Genomic DNA, 26797 nt, shown 5'->3' on the forward strand with positions numbered 1-26797 from the left:
GGGGCAGGAGGAGAAAAGAGGAGCCGTCAACCAAAAAGCTCCCTTGGGCTCCTTCGGGTCCCAGAGTTCTGGAGCTCATCATTTCACACTGTCTTGAATCCAGTCTCTCCCCAGAGTTGAAGGAAAATCAAAACAACCTGGGTTTGACCAGTCCAGTTCACAAAGCATCGCAGGCCACGTGTCATCTCACGCCTGCCTGTGATGGGCCGAGGAAGTACCCAGGGCAGGCGGAGTGTGACCCCACTTCACAATTGAGGAGACTGAGCCTGGGAGGACAGAGGGCATCAAAGAAAAGGGGGTTCTTTCTGAAACGCAAATGAGCGAAAGCCCTGGAAACCAGAGCTCGGGCTCAGGGCCTCTTCTTCCCAGATGACTGTAGTCAGTCCTTCCCAAATGTGACAATGACGACAGTGGGCTGAGAAAACCATGCAGCCCCACAGTTCCTGCCACGGTGCATTCTGACGTTTAGGCACACAGGCTGCGTGTGCAGGCCAGTCCTCCCCTGCCCAGTCTAACCAGCCGGAGGTGGCTCCTCAGTCTCAGCTCCCACTGGTCTCCTTCATCGCCTGCTCTCTCACATCACACGGCCTCAACCTCTCCCTTCCCTGCCTAGAATGTTCTTCCCACCCAGACCAAGTCTGACCCCCATTACTGGCTCTTATACAGCCCCACCTGTCTCTCCTTATGAGCATTCTTTATACCTGGAACTTTCTATGCATGTGATTGTGTCTCTCTCCCCTGCTAGACTATAAACTCCATGAGGACAGAGCCAATCTGTCTGTGTTTCTCATTATACCAAGTATCTAGCCAGGGATGGCACATGTGAGGCTTTACGGTCTGGAAATGCTGAGGACCTTCTGTGACCATGAGGGAGGAGTATGCGGTGGCAGGAAGATGTCACCCTGCAACCCCTGGAGGGGACCGTTCAATACCAAGAGCAGATCCAAGAGCCAGAGGTCAAGAAGCCATGTTCTTGGTGCAGTGTTCGCCATTCACTTCAGTTCGGTTCAGTCGCTCAGTCATGTCCGACTCTTTGTGACCCCATGGACTGCAGCAGACCAGGCCTCCCTGTCCATCACCAACTCCTGGAGCTTATTCAAACTCATGTCCATCGAGTCGGTGATACCATCCAACCATCTCATCCTCTGTCGTCCCCTTCTCCTCCTACCTTCAATCTTTCCCAGCATCAGGGTCTTTTCACATGAGTCAGTTCTTTGCATTAGGTGGCCAAAGTATTGGCGTTTCAGCTTCAGCATCAGTCCTTCCAAAGAATATTCAGGACTGATCTCCTTTAGGATGGACTGGTTGGATCTCCTCACAGTCCAAGGGACTCTCAATAGTCTTCTCCAACACCACAGTTCAAAAGCATCAATTCTTTGGTGCTCAGCTTTCTTTACAGTCCAACTCTCATATCCATACATAACATAAACCCACTTAATCTCTGGATATTTTGCATAATCTAAAAGGTAGTAATTCAGCATTCAAGCCTCTTAGGGGTGAGTTTTCCACCATTTATAAGACAAAGAATCCAATAGATGTACTTCTTTAACAAAACTGTTAAAGTTCCCAGCCTAGTTTTTGTACACTTCTGTTCCACCCAAGTGCTAGGCATGGAAGAAGTACTGAATAATTTGTCTTCACCTACCTGGCCCTAGCTCGCTGTACATCCATTCACCCATTTATTCATTCGACAAATTTTTGCTAGGTGCCTAAATGTGGCTTCCTCGGATTGAAGAGAGAGAAAAGGACAAGCCAGACGGGGTCTTTGCTTTTATGCAACTTAACATTCAAGTGAGAGTAATAGGCAAACAAGAAAATCAACCACAAAGTTTTGGACAGTGGTAAAACCTGTGAAGATAATGAAATAAGGAGATGGAATAAGGAAGGAGGGGGAAGCGAATTACTTATCTAGGTGGTTATGGAAGCCCTCTGAGTTGAAAATGACGAGGAATCAGCCAAAGGAAGATAACGCAGAAGAACACTCCAGACAAACAGGGGAAGCCAGAGCAAAGGCTCTGAGACAGAACAAACTCAATGTGTTTGAGGGACAGGCAAAAAAGCAGAGTGGCTTAAGAATCTATCACCCTCCCTGGAAGAGAACAAGGCAAGATGAGGGGCAAGACGAAGCAGACAGGGACTCAGTTATTTAAAAATTCTTCTTCCAAGGAAAGTCAGATGCCCGCCGGAACAGAGTCATCATGCCTTCAACTTCCCCATCCTCAGGAATGAGTTACTCGGACACACTGCATATATCAGCTGGGAGAGGCATGAGTGTGGGACTGGGCCCCAGGATCAGTCTGCCCCCTTAGCAAGCCCCTCAACCATTCTAGTCTCCAGTCCAGTCATCCATTCATCAGCCAAAGGCCTGGACTTGGGGATCAGAAAAGACTCTTTCATCCTCAATGGTCTACAATTAACTTCCATTTCATTGTCTTTAAAAAAGAGGCTAATCAATGGAAACCATAAATCCAGACTCGAAAGAGAACTCTCATTCGAGAATTATATTTTCAAAACATGTATCAGGAGGGCAACACAGCAAAGTCAGAAACACTCAAACACAAAGCCTCCAGGTCCAACCCCAGCAGCTGCTCTGCTCATACCTCAGAATTCTAGAGCAGTTAACGGAGACATGGAACCTTTCTCGTGTAAGGTGCATGAATGTGCCTCCCCAAAGCAGGAACCGTGGCTCCAAAGCCTCCTAGTGCTCCCTGCACCCCCACCTCCACCGTGGCTCCCTTCTGACCCCCAGTGTCAGCCTTGCCCCCATCACTGGCCCCCTGCCCAGGGCAGCAGCAAGAGACCATCACCGGCAAAACGGTACAAGTCTCCCACCACACTGGCCTCCCTGTTCACGGAGAGGGCACCCGGGGGCCTCTGCACTCTGCTAAATGCACTCCGATCAGTGCTGAGGATGGGTAGTTCTTCGTCATTTAGGGCTCCGAGCAAAGTCACTTGCTCAGGGAGGCCCTCCTGTTGTCCTGGTACGGTGGGGTTACCCTCTCCCCTCTATTTGCTGTCATATTGGCCTATTGTCTTCATATTACTTACTGTTATCAAAAACCACTAACTTCTTTGGACTCATTATGCCTCCTCCACTAGACCATAAGCTTCCTGAGTTCAGAGCCCCATCTGTCTCACCCATGCTGTGTCCTCAGGACCTAGCTCTGTGTCCAGCCCACAGACAATTGACTCGGTAAAAACTGGTTGATGAATGGAAGGAAGAAGTCATCCTAAGATCCCTGACAAAGCATCAAAGACCACAAGGCAGGTCAAAACCGACAAGTTCCCATGGAAATCATGGAGTTGTAGCCCAACAATTTTCAGCCAAGACAGCACACCTGGGGTGGGGTGGGGAGAGCCATCAGGATATCATAAACCTCCCCCATAGGACGATGATGGTACGTAATGCTCTATGATGCCAGGTCAGAACCACCAGCACAGCCCTCTCGCTGCTTTGCCAGAGAGGAACAGAGGGGTCTAGCAAAGGAAAGTAACTCTTTTAATGGGATGCTCAGTCTCAAACCCAGGTGTCCGACAGCAGCATAGACCTTCTCAAGGCCCCCAGTGCCGGTCTTCTTGGAGTTTAAACAACCCAGTCAACAGAAGCTGGAAACCAGTGGGGAGGGAAGTCTGCCAAAGCCAGCATCCCACAGTTGGCACGTGGAGATCCACAAGGAGGGACAGATGAGGTGGTGCCAGGTCCAAAATCAGGGCATCCAGAGCAGAAGAGCAGAGTCACTGGGGATGGGAGTGGGAGGGAAGGGTACATGTCTAAAAGGGGCATGGGATAAAGGTGGACTGAGAGGGAAAGTTCCAGAATGGGCAGGCCAGGAGGGTACTGCTCTGCTGTCATTCCACGTTACAAAAAGCAGCTCAGAGGAAAGGGGAAACAGCAATCGACTTTTTTTTTTTTTTTTTACAATCATCAGATATAAAACCCTGAGTGTAAATTTTTCTATTTTAGGGCTTCTAAATAACATTTAACTTAGTGAGTGTTTTACATGTAGGGTAAATATTTGCCCTGCGTTTCTGGCCCACGTCAGAGCGCTTATCTAAAAAGCTCTTTGGTTTTGCTCCTGATAGGAAAATTCTACATTCAACTCAGCATCCTCACCAGGCATGTGAACCCACGAAGCACTCTCCTTCCCCCAGTCTCCAAGGTGCACCCCGACAGTAGCAGCCACAGGATCGGCGTAAGAGCACTTTCTGGAAGGTCTACCAGTGTGTGCTGTACTTTCTCTTAATTAAGGGCAAGGGCACGGAGGAACAAGTCCAGGACCGACCCTACTCCACCAGGCTGCAGAATGTTTGGGGAAATCAAGGAGCTGTAAGGCAGGATTTCAGATAACAGCAAGAAAACAGAAACAGCCAGTGCAGCTTGGCTTCATGAGCTGAACCAGGCCACTGGTCACCGTGCAGCTCAAGGTGGCAACTGCAGATATACCAGGAGGTCCGCAGAAAGCAGTCACCTGGTCTGAGGGAAATCCAGAAGGCTGGGCACAGGACTGTCACCCTCTCCCTGGGTGCAGTGCAATGTCTTGAGGCTGAGGAGTAAGTTCTCATTTTTTTTAGTAAGAATCATTATTTTTTTTTAAGTAAGAATTTCTATCATTTCTGCGTGCATGTGCTAAGTTGTTTTAGACATGTCTGACCCTTTGCGACCCTATGGACTGTAACTTGCCAGGCTCCTCTGTCCATGGGGTTTTCTAGGCAAGAATATTGGAGTGGGTTGCCGTTTCCTTCTCCAAGGGATCTTCCCAACCCAGGGATCGAACCTGCATCTCCTGTGTCTCCTGCATTGGCAGGTGGGTTCTTTACCACTAGCGCCACCAGGGAAGCCCTCTATCATTTCTACTTAAACACAATGTCTCACAACTCAGTTCTCACAATGACCCTGCAGCGTAGATATTATCCACACTGGAAAAAGTGAGAAATGGAGGCTTAATGCAGGTAAATAACTTGCCAAAGTTATGAGATGATGAAGTCAGGATGCAAACCCAGGTCTGACTCCAAATCCACATTCTTTCCACTTGGGCACTGCTCTCCCCAACCTATGAAAGTATCTCCCTAAAGGTTCTAAATAAGCCTCTTCCTGGTTCCCCCTGGTTTAAGAGAGGCGAATTTAACATGGAGCACATCTGAGTTACGACCGGAATTAACTCCAATATTTGGCGGCACCACCCAGCATGAAGTTGGATTGACTTAGCTCAAAGAGACTCAAAGAGGGCTCCTCGAACTGAGTACGAAGACTCCAAGGGAGATACGGGTCAGAGCAAGGGACTCAGAATAAAGTCCAGAGGAGCTGCATCAGCACGGAGGTGGAAGCAGAGACCCTGAGAACACCCACAGGCCAGACACAGTCAGTCCAGCCAAGGCAGGTACTCAACACACTATACCAGAGTTCAAGGGCAGGGAAGTATCTGGGAAAACCTTTGGCCAAGTCCAGGGCATCTTCCTGGTTGCTGTTGCTCAGTCACTAAGTTGTGCATGGGTGTGAACTAAGTCACTTCAGTTGTGTCCAACTCTTTGCAATCCCATGGACTGTGATCCTCCAGGCTCCTCTGTCCATGGGATTCTCTAGCCAAGAATCCTGGAGTGGGTTGCCCTGCCCTCCTCCAGGGGATCTTCCCCACCCAGGGATCAAACCCACATCTCCTGTAGCTCCTGCATTGCAGGCAGAATCTTTACCGCTGAGCCACCTGGGAAGCTCTACTAGCTACCTTTCAACCCTCTTTAAAATTAGAAAGATACTATTGTTTCTATTCAAATACAATAGTGCTGAGACCAGAGTTAACTGAGAACCCATCTTGCATTTGGTTGCTTTTGTTTCTGACCTAACAATAAAAAAAAGCAACAAGCAGAAGAGCTTATCAGAACCCAGATCTTAGGAGCTGGACAAATTTGGCATGAATTCAAGATCTTCCAAAAACTAGCTGTGTGGCCTTCGGCACGTCACTTGACTTTTCTGAGTTTGGGTTTCTTCTTACATAAGATGGAAATAATGTTTCCACCCCACCCCAGGCCAACACTCAGGATGAAATGAAATAATCTAAGGAGGCATCTGGTATCCTACTGCTGGGAAGCCAGCAGGCATTTCACAAGTGATGTTCTTCACAATTGCTCTCTGGCAATCATAGCCGGCTTTGACTCTGACCTCTCAGCTGGGACTTGAGTTCCTGGGGACCATCCCCTTCAAGACTGAACAGGCTTTCGATGGACATCTCAATCCTTGCTGGCAATGCCTAGTTCCCTAAGGTAGAATCTTGTCACATACACAAAGAAAAAGGTACTTCAAAATGCCAGAGGCTCAGAAACAGTGCATTGTGTGACCAACCGGCCAGCATTCAGGAAGCAGTTGCCACTAAATCCAGAAGGAAGTCATTTCCAGGCAATACTCTTCTCAGAGAGGATTCTAGAGGGATCGCAAACCCAGACAAAGGGGGCTGAGATGAATGGGCAGTGCTCAAGAATCCTGACCCTCACCTGACCCCGCGCACAATATAGAGGCAGTAACTTCACTTTCTCTGCAGTGACACAGCCCCCAGCAGCTGTGCAATGTCAAAAACAAGACTGGTCGGGTCTAAAGTTACCCCTCCTCCATCGGGAGGGGAAAGAAAACACATTTCAGAGTCTCTCCTTCTTTATGTTTTGCTTATGAGGAACAAATGTCGACAAGATATAGGATACGCTGCTCTGTTTGCCACCAAGATGCACAGAACATAATTTTATACGAAGCTACACCCGCTTAATTGTGATGCATTAAGTATTATGTTCATTGTTTCTAAAAGTGGGTAGAAATGAATAATTTATTTCAGACAAAGGAAACTCTTGAATATGAAATGCCTCATCTTTTAAAATTACAATTTGGAAGACAAGGATGAAAAAACAGCCATAGCCAGTGAACCTTATACTGCTAATAGAAAACAATGCTTCGACTGTTTCTGCTTTGTTTGCAAACATCACATTTTTTAAAACATTCTTGAGAATAATCAAGAAAAAGACACACTAGGTTTGCAGCATGCTCACAGCTGCTGAACACAGGGCTAGCCTATCTTATGTTAATTTCTCTGCTGGGTTTCCTTTCCCTTTCTACCAGCGCACCCTGGCTCACCTGGACTCCACCTCTGTCTCCCAGAGCTTTCCTCTCTCTAATGCATCCTACTTCCCTTTGTGGCTCTTCCTTCCCGCTCCCTGCCTGCCAATCCCTGTGCCCTGCATCCTCTTCCTGGTTCCACCATCCCCCCAGCAACTAGCCCAGTGCCAGGCACACAGGAGGTTCTCAGAGAATGCAACTACTATTATTTTTAGAGAAGATAATTGATGTTTTGGACTCAACTGAATTGGTGATCATCATTTCCCGTATAGCTATTGGTGTCTTTTTTTTTTTCTTTCAGGGCAGAAAAGAAATCTACATCCACTCAGATAATCTACTATTGCTGTTTCATGCCAATAAATTGGGAGAGGAGGGAGAAGGCAGGAAGTTAGGGCACATATAAAAGGAAGCTCCTGGCAGTCATTCACCTACCATTTCCCAAGCACTTCTCAGTGCTCATCCTAAGTGTTACCGCCAATAACTTTATGAATTGGATACTATTATTATCCCCACTTATAGGCCGAGTCTCTATTAACCCTGGGTCCCACAGCTAGTAAGTGCTGGCATGTGGAACTCAAATCTGGGTGTGTTTAACCCCAAGACTTTGCTCTTTACCACTGCTATTCTGCATTCCATAATTTCCTAGGATCACTGGGACCTCATTCCCCTGCCCCTCCCCAGCCCCACCCCAATCTCCGGAATGAATACAGATGGTCTGCCCAGTGGCTCTTGAGCAAAAAGGTCCCTGGCTCTGGGTGCGTTCTTACAGGAGATCAGCAGCAGCCATAAAGGGCAAAGTACAACCTCTTCCTGCTCCCACCCCAGCGGTATCATTAAAACACCATCATAAACACACTCTGGGCTCAAAAAACGACAGAGAGGGTTTGGTTTCTTCTTAGGAACCACTCCGTGAGCTTCAGCAATTACTGGCTGCAATCCCAAAGGCCCTCCTTCCTCATCCTTCTCTCACTGGGCTTGCCCTGGGGTTAGCGGGCATCTCTTTCAATTAAGACAACTCCCAGCATTTAGAATCTTTGAGTTTTTATTCAGACAGACTCTTGCAAAACGTTCTGAAGCAAGTCAAGAATGTGGCGCAGAAAACTGCCAAGTGAGACCCAGGACTAGGGAGCCAGAAGGATTAAAGAGTATCTAGAAAAGAAATGCAGAAACAAGCCCATACATCAAGTCCTCCCAACAGGTGGACACAGACAAGGTGAGCAGGGCCATCTCTCCCAGCCAGGAGGACAACTCTGGCCTGGAGATCAAACCTGACCCATGACTGACCACTGTCCCCAAGTCAAAAAGCAGAAGCCCATCCTGATTCCAGGCTGGAGGACAGCACTGGGGTTGGATTTAGGCACTGCAGAAGGTAGACGGCAAGCATTGGAATGGTTGAGATGGTGGTGGTTTGGTCACTAAGTCGTGTCCAACCCTTGCGATCCTATGGACTACAAAGCCTGCCAGGCTCCTCTGTCCATGGGGTTCTCCAGGCAGGCAAGAATACTGGAGTGGGTTGCCATTTCCTTCTCCAGGAGATCTTCCCAACCCAGGAACTGAACCCAGGTCTCCTGCATTGCAGGCAGATTCTTTACCGACTGAGCTAAGAGGGAAGCTTGGAGTGGTTGAGAGGTAGAGAATCCACTGCCAATTCAGGGGACACAGGTTCGATCCCTGCTCCAGGAAGACCCCACATGCCTCAGAGCAACAAAGCCCATGTGCCACAACTACTGAGCCTGTGCTCCACATCAAGGGAAGACACCACAATGAGAAGCCCATGCACCGCAGAGAGTAGCCCCCGCTCTCTGCAACAGCCCACGTGCAGCAATGAAGATCCAGCATAGCCAAAAATAGATACATTTAATCTTGGGGGAAAAAAAAGAAGGCAGGTGGGGAACCATTCCTCTGGGGGATCCAAAACTGTCCACAATCCCAGTGACCTCCAGGCTAACCCTTTTCACCAGCCAGATCACTCAGTGGCTAAGGGGCTCCACTGAACAATTTTCCAGGACACCCTTTCTCCTGCTACAAGTCAATATGTCTCCTATAACAGCATGAAGACTTTTCATAACCTGGCCCCAGACCACCCTGCTTCCTGCACTCAGTCCCGCTGTGACCTGCTCTCCAGGCGCCCCACTCCCTTTCCGAGCCCACCCTGTGAGGTCCAGGCGGCCTCACTGACTCCAGCTCTTCTGCCCGCCCTGAGCACCTAAATGGGGAGCTGTGTGCAATGGGTACCTTTGGCATCTTCTCCCCCCAGGGAGAAGGTCTGAAAGAGAGAAGCTTAAACTTGACCTACACTTGCTCTGTGTCCATCAGGAGCTGAGATAAACAGGTACTTTCTGAGATGAGGAGTTACAAACCCTAACCCTATGTCATTCTCCAGTCTGGGAGCATCCAGAACCCTACGTGCTTTTATGACACAAAACTATATTAGGTTGAGCCATATGAAATGTGTGCTATTCTACCATGCTGACCTGCAAAAATGGCAATTTCATACGATTCAACCTAAAAATCCCGATTGTGCTAAGATACACGAGCCGTCATCCTTCCCTGGTTCTGCTGAGACAAAGGCCAAGCCTCTGAGCGTGAAAAACCCACATCTCTGCCCAGCTTGTCTTCCACCACTGCTCATACTGACGTCTCCAGCAGCTTATAACTGCAACCTGGACACTCAGCATCTTTGCCCACGCTGTTGCCCCTGCCTGGAATGCTCCCCCCACACCACCTCTAGGTAGGAAACTTCTATCCTCTCCTCAAAACCCAGCTCAAAGTCCCCTTCAGAAGCCTTTTCTGGTCCATATCTCCATCTAGTCAAATATTCTCTCCTTAGGGCTACATCTGAGCCTGTACGGAGTTCTACTCATTTGCCTACCATTTTGCAACATAATCTGCTTTTTTTATACCTATCCATAAAACCTATTTTTTTTTGTTTTGTTATATACCTATAACCTATTTTGTTTTGTTTTATTCCTATCCCTAAAACAAGAAAAAAGAAATCTTAAAAGGCAACAGTAGGGTCTGAATCACCTAGGCCTCTCAGTAGGCTCATCATACATTCTCAATAGGTATGTGATGAATGAATTTGACAGAAATGCCACTCTATCACACCAAAATACTGAAAGTCAACAGAGATCACAGAAACCAACCAATTCTTCTCTTCGTTATAGTGTACTTATTTTATATATAATATATATTACCTGTGTATATCATACACATGCTGCTGCTGCTGCTAAGTCGTTTCAGTCGTGTCCGACTCTGTGCAACCCTATAGACAGCAGCCCACCAGGCTCCCCCATCCCTGGGATTCTCCAGGCAAGAACACTGAAGTGGGTTGCCATTTCCTTCTCCAATGCATGAAAGTGAAAAGTGCAAGTGAAGTTGCTCAGTTGTGTCCAACTCTTAGCGACCCCATGGACTGCAGCCCACCAGGCTCCTCCGCCGGTGGGATTTTCCAGGCAAGAGTACTGGCGTGGGGTGCCACTGCCTTCTCCGATCATACACATACACACATATATATAACTCAGCACAAAATGTCTATGACTTCATGCAGTTTGTGCTCTTGACTTTCAGGGACTATCTCTCCTGTTATATGGATGCAGACAGACACTACAGCATGGGTTCTGGAGCAGGCCTCCTGGGTGAAAATGCAGCTCCACCCATTCCTAGGCATGTGCCCTCGGGCCAGTTCCTTACTTGGGTCTCAGTCTTCTCAGCCAGGAAGTGGGGCTAAGAGCACCTTCTACTAAACAAGGTTAATACAAGCTATTGTGTGTAAAACACCTAGCTCACTGCCTCTCACAGCTGTTGCTAATTATTATTTTTATTTTTCTTAAGGTCTCCTGGGGAGGGTAACCATTTCCATCAGGAGTATGTTTAGAGTTCACCTGGTCACTCCTCCCATTCAAATCCCACTTGCCATTCCTAAACATATGAAAATATAATAGTTCCATCAAGAACTCTCCAGAATTCTCTGATCTCCTGGTATCTTCTTCATCAAGAGTTTATTTGAAACTCATACTAACAGGGATCAATGAAACATTTCATAAACATGGGCTTTAGGAAACCTGCTGGCCTATTTCTACAAAGAATGCAATCAATACTTATTTTCATACACTATTAACTATACACAAAACAATAATGTACACAGGGCAACAGGAATAACAGTTGGCATGGTGCTTCTTACACCATCAGAGGGGCGTCAAGGGAAGTGGTACCAGGATGATGGAAGACAAATGAATAGCCTATTAGGTCACCTTAAAGTGGGACTAAAGTATGTACTCCTTTCTTTACCACTGTGTAATGCTATTTATACAATAACATGACAAAAAAAAATGGCTCTCGGCATTCTGCTCTACTTTAGAATCCTTCCATCTCACACTGAAATGAAAAAAAAAAGATACAAACCAGAAATTGCTTCTTTGGTTAATATTTCTGCAGTTCCGCAGGAATGGTTTTAATAGCACGCGTGTTCTGGATTTTACTTGTCAATTAAGAACCCATCGGAATGCAGGGCTAAGTACTAAAATAATAGATATTGGTTTATATTTCAACTTTAAAGGCCTTTTGTCAAATAGTGCTTTAAGGTAGAAGACAGAGGAAAGGAAACTGGGAATTAAGGGAAGACAGCAGGAACTACGTAGGTTCCTCCTTAATAAAGGATCAGGTCTGTGCTTAAAATTTCATCACATAACAGTAGAAAGAGCACAGGCTTTGAAGATGCAGAAATAAGATGTGAGACTTAACTCTTCTACTTAATGGCGGTGTGGTGCTGAGAAAGTTAATCATCCTCTCTGATCTCAGGTTTCCCTTTCAGGAATCAGAATATTATACCTACCTTTTCGCATACTATTAAGTGCTAACTGCTCAGTCAAGTTTGACTCGTTGGGACCCCATGGACTGGTAAGCTGCCAGGCTCCTCTGTCCAAGGAATTCTCCAGGCAAGGATACTGAAGTGGGTTGCCATTCCCTTCTCCAGGGGATCTTCCTGACCCAGGGATGGAACCTGGGTCTCCCACATTACAGGCAGATTCTTTATTGTCTGAGCCACCAGGAAGGCTCACCTTTTAGTATAGGTGGGGATCAAAAGGAAATAATGGCCTTGAGGGCACTCAGCGGGGCCTCCCCTAGGAACTCCTCTCCCCACAGTTATATCCTCTTTAAAGAGACAGCAGGTCTAGAGACAATACAGCTCTAGGACTAAGGGCAGAGCCCCAGAGGCAACTGTGGTTTGACCAGAAATAGGCCATTTGACCAAATGATTAAAAGTCCGTCATATGCTAATGCTCGGACGGGGCGGACCGTGGGCCAATTTAGTGGGAGTAAATTGCAATTGATTTTCGAAGAAATTGCTTGTTCTCTTGCCTTTCCTCAGCTGTGTCACACTCTCTCACACACAGCTGTCTTTGTCACAGCCAGAACCGACTGAAACACGTGTCAAGGAAGATCTTTTAGAGGCAAAATGTTTAATAATACAGACATCCACACTCACATATGCTATAAATACACACATATACACATGAACAGGCAGATATATAAATATATCTCTATCTGTGCGTGTGTATATACATGTTTATATAGATGTTTCTAAGGGGCTCAAATTCAGTAACAATTCTGCACCATGACTGTACCCTTCTGTGTGTTTTACAAATCCCTCTGTGGTTGGAAAGCTACCCTGAGTCATTTTTATTTTTACAACAACCCACTATTTGAAGAAAGATCAGAAAAGAGCACACCCCTAAAATCTCTCCCTGCACTTCCCAGCTCTATCTGTGTAAATCCCTGGATATGAAAAGAAAATGGTTAAAAGATCACAGAAGATAAAAAATCATAAGAATAAAGGTTAACAATGGCTGCTTTCACCCTTAATTTCTGATATGGTGATAGACCCTCTTAGAACATTAATTAGAATGGGAAGAGAGATGAAAGAAATGCCCAGGGGACATAATAAATTAGCCCCTTATGCAAATTACCCATTCGTTCTCATCACTGACCCAGCTAGTTGAGTCTCTAAATTACGGGAAGTGGTTAGTTTCTTTAACAAAAAAAAATCCAGACAAAAGATTAATTTTTTTTTGAATGTGAAGGCTGGGCAGGCTTCAAGCAACAAATAATTTCTTAGTTTTCATTGCAGACAATTCTGAAGGGGGTCAAAAGATAAGAAAATGTACATTCTGGCCACTGGGTTCTGTTGCCAAACAGAGACCTATTAATTAACCCTTGTTCTGAAATAATTCCTAAACAATGGACAGCCAACCCTTTAACTGAAGTCAAAGGCTGTGCTTCTCGCTCTAACTGTGAGAACAAAGTCTGGCAAACTAAAAGGGTGCATGGCTGAGGAGCGAGTGAAGGACAATTCAAAGGAGGTGAGGAAATGCCAGGAGATGGAGAATTTCAAATATCAATTTAAAAACAAACACATACCTAATTTTACTTGTCATCACTGTCCTCGACAATTTATGTTTCACCATCCTGGAAATTTATGGAACTCTCAGTTTTCTTATCAGTAAAATAAAAGGATTGGACTAGAATGACCTCCAAAAGTCCTATGGCATCTACCATCAGGGATTATATTTATCCCTTTGTTTTCACACTGTACTTCCAATAATTCGATTTGTTAAAATATAATCTTATGACATGCATTTTGTCTTCACTCCTGGCTTCCTTTTCTCTTTCCTACTCTCGTTTTGCCCTCTTCTTTATTTTCTCCACTTTCTTATTTTATCTTCTTGCATGTATTCAAATGAGATGCTTTAAATACACTCTGGTGCAAAGTAAGGTACATATTGAATAAATCATGCTTTACAAATGTCATTAATATGAAAATGTATATGGCGAGATGATGATTTTCTCTGGTAGGAAGAAAAGGCCGGATAGAAAAACAGTAAGTCACAGAATAACACAAGATTCCATAGTCAGGCCCTTAGAGAAAGAAGGAAGACATTACAGGTCATCTTCAGCGGCTGCCCTCATTTTACAAAAGGAGAAGGTGTCTCTCTGGAAAGGCAAAAACTTGCCAAGGTCACTGGCTAGCTGCTGGAGGCAGAACACAGGCTCTTGATTCCTGGACCAGTGCTCTTTGGATAAAACGATCCTGATGACTTCTCTTGATGATTCTCCACTGTATTCCAGACAATAGCAACAACAACAAAAAAAGGACATCCTTTGGAAAAAATAAGCTTCGACAGCAGAAAAATTAAGAGGTGGCAGAAAGAAATACTTCAGAAGACTAAGGGGAAGGAATGAGGACAGACATATTGGCTATAAATAATTTTGCACCTTGTAACAATCTTCAGTTCATGCAATTACCTGTCACTCACCGATGTTTTATCTCCCCTCTTTGGGTAACGGGACCTACAGTAATTCTATGCAAAATATCTGACTGTCTCTACTTCCACAGCCTGCACTGGAACATTCCTGCCGTTGCCAGAAGTATCGAGACACTGCAAAGACCTGAGGCCTTACTCACGGAACTTCTCAAGGTTGACAGTTCATCTAAATAATAAAGCTTGCCCTTAGGAAGGGGTCAGTGATGTAAGAAGACCCAGATTCCTCAGGTCATGAGGCAGGTAATAAGAAAGCAGGTGTAGACTACGACTTCATTTTTGTAAAAAAGAAAAAAAAGAAAAATATATATGTACACACACAGTTATATATATTCATATATATAGGAAAAAAGCTGCAAAGGCTCATATCAGATGTTTACAGCGGTTATCTTTGGGAGCTGAGACTATGAATGGTTTAAATTCGCTTTCCTTTCCTACCTGTTTGTAATTTCTTACTGTCGTACCATAAACATGGATCGCTGAGGGGCCGGAGAGTGAGAGAATAAAAGCCAAAAGTAGCGGTCTGTGAAAGTGAAATGGAAGTGTACTTAGCAGGGCCTGTGGAGACGGAAGCCTTTCCCAGGTTGAAGGCATGCCCTTCTCAGGCAGCAGTAATTCTTCCCGCTATGAGGGGCGTTGCAGAGAAGATTTATGGGGAGAGGTTAGAAGAATGGGAATCAGTCAAGCTGAGAAGGGTAGGCTGATCACAAGAATCCTTAAGTACAGGAAGAGCTCCCACCCGGGGTGACAGCCAGCTGCAGCAAGAGCCAAAGGAAGGATCCGGCCCCAGAGGAACAGGGGGATCAGAGCAGGCAAAAGGAAGACCCTCCCCAGGGGGGATTTAAGACTCAAATTGGGTCATTAGAAGTTAGGGCTTTCCTCCAGGGCCCTTTTGATAGTAGATAGATTTCTTCTTTCTTGTCCAAGCCAGTTGATGAGCAGCCTTTCTGAAAGCTTGGGGTTGCTATGCTTTTCTAGACATAGAATCATGGTTCCATGATCAGGGAATCACGTGTGCATGTTCAGTCACTCAGTCGCATCCTAGTCTGTGTGAGCCCATGGACTGAAGCCCACCAGGCTCCTCTGTCCATGGGATTATCCAGGCAAGAATGCTGGAGTGGACTGCCATTCCTCCCCAAGGGGATCCTGCCGATCCAGGGATCGAACTTACGTCTCCGGTATCTCCTGCACTGGGAGGCAGAATCTTTACCACTCAGCTACCTGGGAAGCCCTGACCAGGGAATATGGTGTGTCGAAAACGAGCCCCACTTTTGGAGTCAGGAGTGAGCTGACAGCTAACACAGCCTTGGCACAGTATTAAAAATGACTGAGATTTTATTGAGGACCAATTATATTTCAGGCAGGAGGCAAGGCTTTTTACATATAGCCTTTTTAATTCCCAAGAACCTGTAAAGGAGGTAGTATCACCATCTCATCTTATATCCAAGGATTCTGAGGTACCATGAGATCAAATGACCTGCCCAAAACAAGCGGCAGAGCTGGAGATCCACCCAGGTAAGTGCAATTCTGGAGCACGTGTCCCTTCTCCAGCACCAGCACATACAAAGATGAAAGAGGCACAAAGCTGCCCAGAGGACTGGTGGGACAGCAGCTGGTCAACCTAGTTTCTTTAGACACGGGCGACTGGGGTGAGATGGGAAGTTGATTAATAGAAGAATCTAACAAGGGAGACTGAAACCAGATCACTCCTGGAAGTCACCAAGGTACTAAGGTAACATCTGGCAATGGGTGGCCAGGTTGAACAAGGAGAAACTAGACACAGGCACGGAGCCAGTAAGAAGGCCAATGCAAAGCTCAAGTGAAAGGTAAGATAGGTAGACTGAGGGAATGGAGAGAAAGGATATTCAAAAAACAGCAAGTAATTTCAGGAGGACTTAGTGACGGGTCCAGCGCAAGGAGTTGAGGAGGGGAGGGGAGGTGGTGGAGATGATTCCAAAGCTTACGAGTTAGGCAGGCAATGCCTTTATGTAAGACAAGAGACTCAGGGAGAGGAGGATGTAAGGAGAAAAGGGGAGAGATGATGAGATCCATTTTGGATGCACTGAGTTTGAAGTAACTGAGATATATATATCCTGATGGATTCAGCTGGGTTTCAACTGGAAATGCTGGTTTAGAGCTCAGGAGAGGCTGGAGAGGAGTAGGAGGGAAGGCTCTGAGTCATAGTGTCCATGGAAGCTGAGGTCCCAGAGATAGATGATGTCTGTTCAGACAGTAGGCAGAACAGAAAGAGGTCAATGCCAACATGCTCTAAGGCAGTACCAGATCCAAGAAAAGGTTCTGGAGGAGACCCTCAAGTAATGTGGCTCAGGCCAAATGGCTTCCCAGCTCTGAACTTCAATTTTGTAAAAGCAAAGGATTGGACTAGATCTGTTCTCTGATATTCAACCACCTATGGTTGATAAAGGCTTCCCAGGTGGTACTTGTGGGAAAGAACCTGCCTGCCAATGCAGGAGGTGTAAGAAACGCCAGTCCAATCCCTGAGTCAGGAAGATCCTCTGGAGTAGGAAATGGCAACCCACTCCAGTATTCTTGCCTGGAGAATCGCATGGACAGAGGAGCCTGGCGGGCTACAGTCCATGGGGTTGCAAGAGTCGGACAGGACTGAAGTGACTTAGCACATATGGTTGTGCTAATGCCTGCTCACAGCCGGGAAGGATGCTCGATGCTGAGCAAACACCCGGCATCTCAAGCAAATCCCCGACTTTCCAGTGAGAAAGACAGACGCATAAATAAGTCCTCTCGATAGGCTGTGATTAACAGCTACCATAAAGGCAAGAGCGAACTGCAGCATGAGAGAATCCTGAGTGGAAGTGCCTGTCTGGGGAAATTCCAGCACGGCCCTCAGAGATGAAACCTGATCTCGGTCTTGAAGAACTAATAGAAACCTTCCAAACAGAGGCAAAGCCAAGTGTCAAGGCACGGGAAAGCAAACATGCATGCAATACCTGGGAATGGTCTACTCGGTGAGCTTGACTGGAGAGGGGCAGTGGCTTCTAGAGGGAGGGCAGAGCCAAGGTGGCCTAGGAAGATGGTCGTATGCTGTGTGTTCAGTCGCTCAGTCGTGTCCAACTCTTTGCAACCCCATGGACTGCAACCTGCCAGGCTCCTCTGTCCATGGAACTTTCCAGGTAAGAATACTGGAGTCGGTTGCCATTTTCTACTCTTGGGCATCTTCCCAACCCAGGGATCCAATCTGCATCTCTTGCTTCTTCTGCATTACCAAGTTGATTCTTTACCACTGCACCGCCTGGAAGCCCCGTGAAGGAGTTTAATACATACCAGAATAGAGAACAAAAGACTTATAAGGGTTCTCAACACAGGGACACACGATTAGAGAGCTGAATGAAAAGGAGAGGACCACCACACACCCCTAGCAGCTAGTACTTACAAGCGTTTCTCTCTTGTCATGATTTGACAAGACAGCAGATGGTCTTATAAGGCTCTTCTTCAACATATAAACATTTTAAGAAACTTTTCATTTAATAGTTACATAAATATGATGGTTCATTAAAACAGAAATGTTAAACTTGGCTCATGATTTACAGCATCATTCAAAAAGGAGCCAGACTCAGGACAGCTTAGGGGCATCTGATGCTGCGGCAAGCCATTTCCAATTACATGGGAACCAACCTCAAGATCCTAAGGTTTCCTCTGAAAATCTAAGTCACTCTCTGGGAGTTTGGAAGGGAAATGGCTGCAAAGCCAAAGAACTAGAACTTTGTCTTTCACCAAAGCAGATAAAGAATGTTCAAATACTGGCACCAGTCTTGTCCCACAATCTCTCCACTTGACTCTTGTTTGCAAATACCATTGACTTTGATTACCCCTGAAGAAGGTCTGACATTTCTTGACTCTTGTCTTCAAAATCCGACCTCCCAATCAATACTTTTAAGCCTTGGAGCCCTTTCTTAAAAAATATCTCTTGCTGCCCTCGAGGGGCTTATATCCACTCTCTGATCCTCCATCTCCAGGCTTTTCTCAGCACCCACTCCACTTCCACGTTTCAAATTTCTCACTGCTTTGCGCTCCCCTTCCAGAGAGTCCAAAAACAGTGCTCAAAGGCTCCTCTTCCTTTCAAATTACTATTTATTTCTTGCTGCATTTGAACTTTTGTGAGGAAGAAAAGGCAAAGCAGAATGGAAGTGAAAGAGTAAAGGCATGGCTAAGAGTCACAGTGTGAAATTATCACTTGACAGCTCCAACCTCCGACGCTCTGAGCACCCACACAGCTCTGCCCTCTCGGCTCCCAAGACACTTTCCTGGGTTTGGGCCTCTCTTCCGACGTCCTCTTGCACTGACTCACTTCTTCCTTCACTGATTCACTTTCTTGACTGTGTGGTGGGACCCCTAAAAACCACACCGGCATCCACCCGCAGAAAGGGCGCTTCCCAGAGCCCTTCAAAGTGCCTTGGAGGCCAATGCTTCCACTTCTGCTATTGTGCTTCCAGGAGAAGAATCCCTCCAACTTCCTACCTCAATTCTCGCCACACTAGCCTGCTTGATTTCCCTTCTGCAGTTCAGGCTTCAGATGACAGTTTTAACATTACTCTACCTTATTTTTGGTCCCTTCCTTGTTCCCATCACTGATAATATCTCCATATGGCCTTTTAACTAGTGATCAAGTAAACAGTGCCAATGATGGCTGTGGGTTTGATGAGTTCAAGGAAAATGGAAATGCAAGAACGTCAAACATGTCTTGTTCAGTGAAAGGATTCAGCTCACCCTTAGCGTATGTGGATAAACATTCTCTTCACCTTGGGCAGAGACACCCAAATATGGAAACTCTGATGGCTACCCTATCTGTAAAAGGCAAAGGCCCTGCTGTCCCAGTTTCCTCAGAGACAGTCTTAAAACAGAAGAGATGTTCTAGAAACTCAGGTTCAAACCATGAAGAGCAGCATTCATCATCCCGATCCTCTGTCCCTCTCCATCCTACAAATGCCAAACTGGATCATATGCATTATTCAATGGCTCGAAACCTCTCGAGGCTCCATTTGGCTCTCCTATACCCACTTAAGGAACACAGTCACTGTAGAGGTCAAAGCTCATTACAGCTGGAACCTAAATCCAATGCCCTTGAGATATAAAATGTAGCTCCAGACAAGATCTTCCTGGCTCTGAGTTATGACTTCTGGGTCCTCAGCAGGCTGGGTCTTACAACGTATTTGTTATGAAAACATATCTGTGTGAGAGAGCGATCCAAAAAAATGAATGGGTGGGACTTAGTCCAGGCAGAAGCATTTGATACCCATCAAAAAAAAAAAAAAACCCAGACAAGCCAGTGGTATCCAAGAATGGCCAGGTCACTTTAAGTGGAGAAAGAATGCAAGGATTGAAAAGGGGGGGATTTTGGAGATGACCTCAATCTACCCTCAGAATCATGGACTGTTAGGATTGGGATTTTTACTTCAATGGTCTCATTATACCAAAAAAAGAGAGACCCAGAGAGAGTAAAATGAGTCTATTACAGCCCTATAGTTCATAATAGTTTTGAAATTAAAACCCAGATGAACCTTCTTCCTTACCTATTTCCTTACTCTCACTTTCCCAGCAGGGGAGAAGGGTTCATATCCTTCCAGGCATTGGTACAAAGACTGAGCAGTAATGCTTCCAGGGCACAGGCAGCCAGCAGGAGGCACTGCCCCTCTCAGTACCAGGAAGGTCAGCCAGGTTTCTGGTACCCCACCCTAGTTCCTACTGATCTGCTAACACAAAAACTCTGATGGTCATACACTCTTGTCTGCACATTCCTGATACACTGTCTGAGCCACTGTCCTGGCTGGGCCGAAGGGACAGAGAACATTAATAGGGATTTGGGGTATAAGCTATCAACATTATTTAGGATCATGTATGAATGTCTCTGACACTAAACTTGTCCTCTTATATTTTATCCCAGAAAGAGGCCATACAAACACACACACACATACACACACACTTTTTCTCTGAACCAAAAAAATAATAGAGAAGAGTGATTCTCAAGTTTCTTGAGCATATAAAGCACTCAGCCCAGGGAGCTTCCTAAAATGTAAATGCTCATCCCACAGCTCTGGGAAGTAGCCTGAGAGTCCATACTTCTAACAAACTTCCAGGTGACATCAGTTCATGCTGATGGTCTGAGGAGCACAGTCTGAGCAGTAAGAGACAAATGTTACAAAACCCTGCAAATAAATCTGAGTTTAAATTCTGGTTCCACCAGTTAGGAGCTCTGTGATCTTGGGATGGTTTCCTAACTTCCCCTTGCCTCAATCATCTCATCTGTAAAATGGAAATAACAATATGTAAGACACACTTGATGATGACTACATAAGCCAGTGATGAAAAGATCTTAAACAGTGCCTGGCACATAACAAGAGCTTAATAAATGCCAGTTGCTGGCTGCTTCTAAGATTCACGGGAGCAGATATGCCTTCTATCTGGCTCACTGCCAAACTCCCAATGGTGAGAATGCAGCAGGTGCTCAGTGGATGTCTTGAGTGAATGTGTGTATAATACACTCACACATAATTTCAGTATTTACATACTGTCTTGGTTCTATGACTTTCTGCAGGAAAGCATAAAACATTTAGAACACTAGAAGACGCTCACCAGGACCAAACCACCATCTCATAGAATTACATTCAGTGTGAACCACCACGTTTAATCACCAAGAAACATACAATTTGTGATGGCCATGTATACTTGAGAAAGTCTTAATTGTAAACAAATAAAGACAACATCAGTCTGGAATCTGTATGTCATTAAGGGAAATCACTGCCTCACTCATTATTTGTGGGGCTATCTGAATGCAGATGTTATGGAAAACTTAACTCTAAAACCAAGTTCACTTCCAAACCAAATGTAGCTTTGCAAAGACAAAACAAACCATGGGAAGTGAGACCACTTTTGAAAGGGCAGGAACATATTCTTTCGTATATGCACACACTTGCTCGGGAAAAATTAAGAACAAAACAAAAAAATGTTAACAAATAGTAGAGCTTAATCTTTTCAGTCAAAGGCAGACACGTGAGTCTGTCCAAGTCTTCAACAATCTAAGATGATCTTCAAGCATCTTGTAAAGTAAAGCAGCATCATTTAAATAGATCCCATTTCCAGGGAGGCACCGTGTACAGTATGCAGCAAGAAGGGAATACGATTGCCACCTACAGACAGAAGTGGCACTCCCTTTGCAAGAGTTGGCCAATCATATTTTATTGCGGGGGGCGGGGGGAAGAAATTCAACCAAGTCACTTCCCTCCAACCTCTTTCAAACCACCACACCACATTTACTTCATTTAGAATTACTTTCAAGTCGTACAATCATCTCTAGGCATTCTGCCTCTTCATTATCATCATCCTGTTTCTAATTTCCCAGAAACACTGTGCCATTCAACTATCTCCTTATACACTGCTTGAGAGCCAAAGGGAACGCAAGCCAACGGATTTCAAGCCGGCGAAGGCATCAGAGTGGAAGTATGAATCTGCTTACCTGGTATGAATGGGACCACCCGGAATATATCAGACAATCTGCTGTTTACTGGCTCATACGGAGAATCTTCAAGCAGATCATTTCCTAAAAACAACAGAAAGACTGGGCTCAGATTGGAAAACAGGCATATTTCAGGCAGTTTTTGTTACTGAATCTGAATTCTAATTGTGTTATGATTGTGTAACAAAAAGATGCTGAAACTTTCAAAGATTTCAAATGCATCTATTTGGCTCTGGTTATTTCTTTTCATTCCCTCTGCCTCTGTTGTCCTTGCTCTCCCCAGAGTGCCATGAAAACATTGGAGAACAACCCAGGCTGATCTTGCCAGAAAACTCTCCCACTCTTTGCAAAGGAAGGAAACCAAAGAGGAAGGAATCAGTGACGTCACACGCCCAGATTGCCTCCAGGAGCCAATGGAAGAAAGGTGACCCCAAAGAGCCCCCACTCCCCCGATTTTGGTTGGTTTTTTTTTTTTTGCTCCCAAAACATGGCATGCCGTCACAAAGCAGGTACTCTGGCTATTAAACAGTCAGCCTCTGAAATAGGTTTTCATTAACAGGTTCTGGAGGAAGTAGCAGCTGAGAGGTCAAATCTGTATATTACAGATTTTCAGCAAGAGTCTCAGTGGAGAATGAAGGCACTGAATGTTTGTGTTAGATTTACAAACATGAGCCACCTCCTGCACACAAGGACCAAAAAACTGCCATTGTAATGGATGACTATAACAAGTAGACCTGTCCCTCTCTAAGTCATTTCTGTATGAACCAAGGCTGAACCACACTAGCTGGTTCAAGACTCAGATCATCTAAGATGACAATTTTTTTCCCCCCCACATCTGCCTTTGATCAGGTTTGGAGGTGGAGGGATGGTAAAGATAGAATAGATTCCACTAGACTTTTTATTCTGAATTCTTTATCTTGTGTCAGAATAAAAGGGGAGAAGAGAGAGAGAAACTCCAGGCAAGACGCAGTGCAAGCTTTCCGATTATCCTGTGGAGCCAGTGCTCCTCCTTGGAGGGAAGTCGCAGGTTCCTCGAGGCGGCCTTTAATGGATTCCTAACTCCGATGTTCTGACCAAGTTTCAGAGAGGTCAGCAGGGGTCCCTGGGATGTCCCTCCACCCCATCACGGGTTTGCCAACAACCAGGCCCCGACAGAGCTGCTAGGGAGGCAGCAAACACCAGCTGCCGACGTCCCTGAGGGCCCATGAAAGGTCCTCATTCTGCAGCTGGGGAGAACTGAGTGGAAGATGAGGTCAGCCAGACCCTGGGGCCCAGGGGCCCCCTGCCTTCAGGGGCTGGGGGAGGGGAGAGGAGCCGGGCGCGCGTACCCTGCAGGCTCTGATACATGCTCCAGTAGATGCGCAGACAGTTCTTCTCCTTCTTCATGCCCCGCTTGCAGCGGCAGTTGTAAAGGGACTTCTGTTTGAGGGCCTCCATGGCGCTGCGGCACTCGTCCTTGGCCTCGAGGCCCGAGGTCAAGCTGAAGTTGGTCTCCTTGCCCGCCACGCACTGCCGGAGCGTGCGGTACTTGGTGCTGCAGCTCTGCTCCTTCAGGCACTGATCGCTGGCTTTCACGCAGTCCAGGCGGTCCCCGCCGCTCACCTCGGCCGACAGGAGAACGTCTGCGGGCAGAGGGGAGGGCGCGTGAGTGCGGCGGGGCAGGGGCACGGCGCGCCCGCGGGGAGGGAGGACGCGCGCAGGACCCTGCTTCTGGGGCTCCCGGCAAACCCGGCACGCCCGCCCCGCTACGCCCCAGAGTCCATCTTCCCGCCCCGGCACCTCCTGCCACCGGTCTCCCCCTACTCCATCCCGAAGCTTGCGGGTTTCTCGCGATTTGCCCGCGAGCCAGCGCTGCCCATCGCGAGCGCCGGCCCTGCCGCCCCGGGACCCACCGGCCTCAGAGTCCGCTCGACCTCCAGGGCCGCCGGCCCCGGTTCCAGCCATTCGCTCCGCCCGGCCCGACTGAAGCCCAGGGGCTTTCGGAAGGCGAGAGCAGCGGGCTGGGCACTGGCCACGGTGAAGGCGAGTCCTGGTCCCCGGCCCGCCCGGTGGGGAGCCCTGAGATGCTATTGGGGAAAAAGTTTTTCCCTTCCAACTTTGCTCTCCTGGTCGGGTACTCGTCCACACCCAACCTGCCCGCCGCGCCTCCGCGAGCTCCCGTGGATTCGCAAGGAGCGTCGGGCTCGGGGCTGGAGGGCTCAGACCCTTTCATTGCCCGCAGGCTAGGTCAATACAAAACGTAGGAAACAAAAACCAAGGAAGAGAAACTGCGGACAAGTGCCGCGCCGCCCGCGCCCCACTCCCCAGCCGGGGTTGCTGGGGGTTCAGCAACGAAACTTCCCGCTCCCACCCCACCGCACCAGCAACACAATTGGGGGGTGGGGGTGGTTTGCTGCCGCTAGTGCTCCCGGAAAGACTCCGCAGATAAAAAAGCCAGCGGCGGCCTCGACTTACCCAGAAGCGGCAGTACGAAGTACAGGGTCGCCAGGAACATGGTGCCGGCGCGCAGCTGGTCCCCGCCCCCCCGAAAATCCCGGCCTGCCGCTCGGTCTCGCCAAGGGAGCTCAGCATGCAGTGATCCCCGGACGGTCGCGCTGTTCTGGCCGCCCAAAGTTCAGCTCCATCCAGGGCGAGAGGAAACTCCCCGGTCCGTCCGCCGCCACCGCCGCCGGCGACTCAGCTCCGGGCGGGCGGTTGGCGCGAGGGCGGGAGGCGGTTCCGCTTTTAGGGGTTCAGGTCCGACCCAACCTGGAAGGGAGAGCGCGCTTTGAAACCAGAGCGGAGAGCGCTGGAGCCTCCCCCGCCCCTCTCCCCTCCCTGGCTCCTGCCTTGGGGGACTTTTTAGCGCCCGGGTAAGGGCCCACCCCTACCCGGATCTGGGCACGGGGAGGGGGCCCCCGGGGGTGCATGTGCGTGTATTCCCGGGAGCCGCCCGCACGCGCAGGGTAAAGGCTGGAGAGGTCAGACGCGGGTTCCCAAAGTCCAAGGGGGTGTCTACTGGGTCCAATCCAAGAGGTCGAACGCAAGCAAATAAATAAATAACGTTACTTTCCGAGAGCGAGCCGGCCGCTGCCTGGAGTCGAAGCACTCGGCGGCGGCAGCTTTCTCGCCAACCCTGGCGCGGAAAGAGCCCCTTCTCCCGGGAAGTTCACCGCCCCCTCCTCGCGCCAGCTCTCTGGCTCAGCCGGCCCTCTCCACCCAAACCACCAATCGCTGCCCCCCATTGCCGTATCTCCTCCTCCTCAGGCTCGCCTCCATTCAGAGGCAGTCGCGAGAGAGGGAACCGATGTCCCGGTTGGGGCTGAAACCCGGCTCGCGCGCCCCTACCCGCCGCGCTGTCCTCGGCTTTCTGGCGTCCGCGCCGCGCAGACACTAGCCCAGCGCCCCGGAGTCGCGCGCATCATCGCCGTCACCGTGGCCGAGCGCACAGGGCCCGCAGCTCTGGAGCGCCAGGGCAGGTGCAGCCCCGCGCCGCGCAAGACGCTGCGCCCCAAAGTTCAGGGACGCCCACAAGACGGGTAGAGGGGAATGAGGGCGAGGCGACGGGTTCCCAAACCGACAGAATGGGAGAAATCTATCCAAATGCTACCAACCTGGACTTAACCAGCTGCGGCGAGATGCCAGTTTATTTATTTATTTACGAGGGGGGGGGGGGCGGTGTTGTACTCGCCCCCTCCTTCCCTTTCCAATCTCACCTCTCTGCACTAGGAAGAAAGATGCGGTAATCTTCGAGAGCGCAGAGGACCAAGTTGGGCCAGGGTGTTTTCCGAGCAGAGCCCCGGCTCGGGAGGTCCCTTAGGGATGTTAGTGGTCACTGGGAGCTGCGCGGCGAACAGCGGGTTCCTTGGCCAGATTTCTTTGCCGGAGGACCCTCTGCCTGTTCCTGCTCCCGCCACCCCGCAGCACACCGCCAGCCCCTCAGATACTCGCCCGCAAGGACGCCGTAGATGCACACACTCACGGGCCGTGGGACCCAGGGCCGGATCCAGCAAGCGCGCACAGGACGCACAGCGCTATGCAGCCGGCCGCGAGCGCCGCTAGTCTCTCTCTCTCTCTGTTCCCTCTCTCTCTCTGTTCTCTCTCTCTTTCACACACACACACACACACGCACAATACACAAGGCCTCTTTCTTCCTTCCCTCTTAGCACAATCAAACCAGGCGCCTCTTCTCAACGCAAAGTTTCTCCCCACGTCACCCGCGGCTGTGACTCAAGATTTGGCGTGTTAGAACACACACTCAGACCCTGGCCCTCGGGGCTGCGATCGCGGGATGTGTCCAGCCAGTCATCCACGCCAACGCGCTCACACTCACACTCGCACGTGCACACGCAGTCTCTGCCTCTCTTCTCGAGCCTAAAGGAGGAAACAAAAGCGCACCCCCTGGCCCACTGCATTTCAACCGCGTTAGACCTAGCTTTGGGAAATTTATAAGCCGACCTCCATCTTGGCTGTTTCAAGAGTAAAATGTAAAATAATAATAAATTTAAAGGTTCACACGCGCAGCCCTCGACCCCAACCCCTGGGACCACTCATTCTCAGCCAGGCTGCTGACCCCCTACCCCCACCCCACCCCGCCCAGAAAACACGCTCCCCTCTTCACACGCCGGGGGGCGCACGGGGCACCAACGTCTACACTGGGTCCAGAGAGGGGTCTGGGCAACAGCTCGCGGTGGCAAGCTCATCCAGCCGCTCAGGACTTATATATGGGATCTTTGCTGATGTCTGAGTTCACCTCTTGAGGAAGCAGAGTTTTGCATCAAGTCTAGATGAGCCCAGCTGTCAAATATGCAAACCCATCGTACTAGACAATGGGGTGCCCGAGAGAGAGAGACAGAGAGAGAGACAGAGAGACAGAGAGAGACGGTCAATTTGATCGACGGAAGGGTGGGTAATTGA

At 48.2% G+C, this 26797-nt stretch overlaps 1 protein-coding gene across 5 annotated transcripts in view; it reads right to left on the reverse strand.

Annotated features, from left to right (window-relative positions):
- GFRA1 (GDNF family receptor alpha 1) overlaps positions 1–25953 on the reverse strand; it is a 231977-nt gene extending 206024 nt beyond the window's left edge. The window contains exons 1-4 of one of the 5 annotated variants that reach the window (XM_086379591.1): positions 25597–25953; positions 24356–24649; positions 23230–23523; positions 21902–21985 (exon numbers count right to left, since the gene is read on the reverse strand). In XM_086379591.1, coding sequence (XP_086235717.1) covers positions 21902–21985; positions 23230–23523; positions 24356–24395 — 418 coding nt within the window. In that variant the 5' untranslated portion in view covers positions 24396–24649; positions 25597–25953. Of the gene's footprint in view, positions 1–21901; positions 21986–23229; positions 23524–24355; positions 24650–24771; positions 25092–25228; positions 25279–25596 lie in introns of those variants that run through there. The other 4 variants (XM_086379587.1, XM_086379592.1, XM_086379588.1 and 1 more) reach the window with 4 other exon arrangements.
- Positions 25954–26797: the final 844 nt, after the last annotated feature.

Source organism: Bos grunniens, chromosome 26 (assembly GCF_055505025.1).
Source record: "Bos grunniens cultivar Pamir isolate PY7600 chromosome 26, Bosgru_T2T1.0, whole genome shotgun sequence".
Lineage (NCBI taxonomy): Eukaryota > Metazoa > Chordata > Mammalia > Artiodactyla > Bovidae > Bos > Bos grunniens.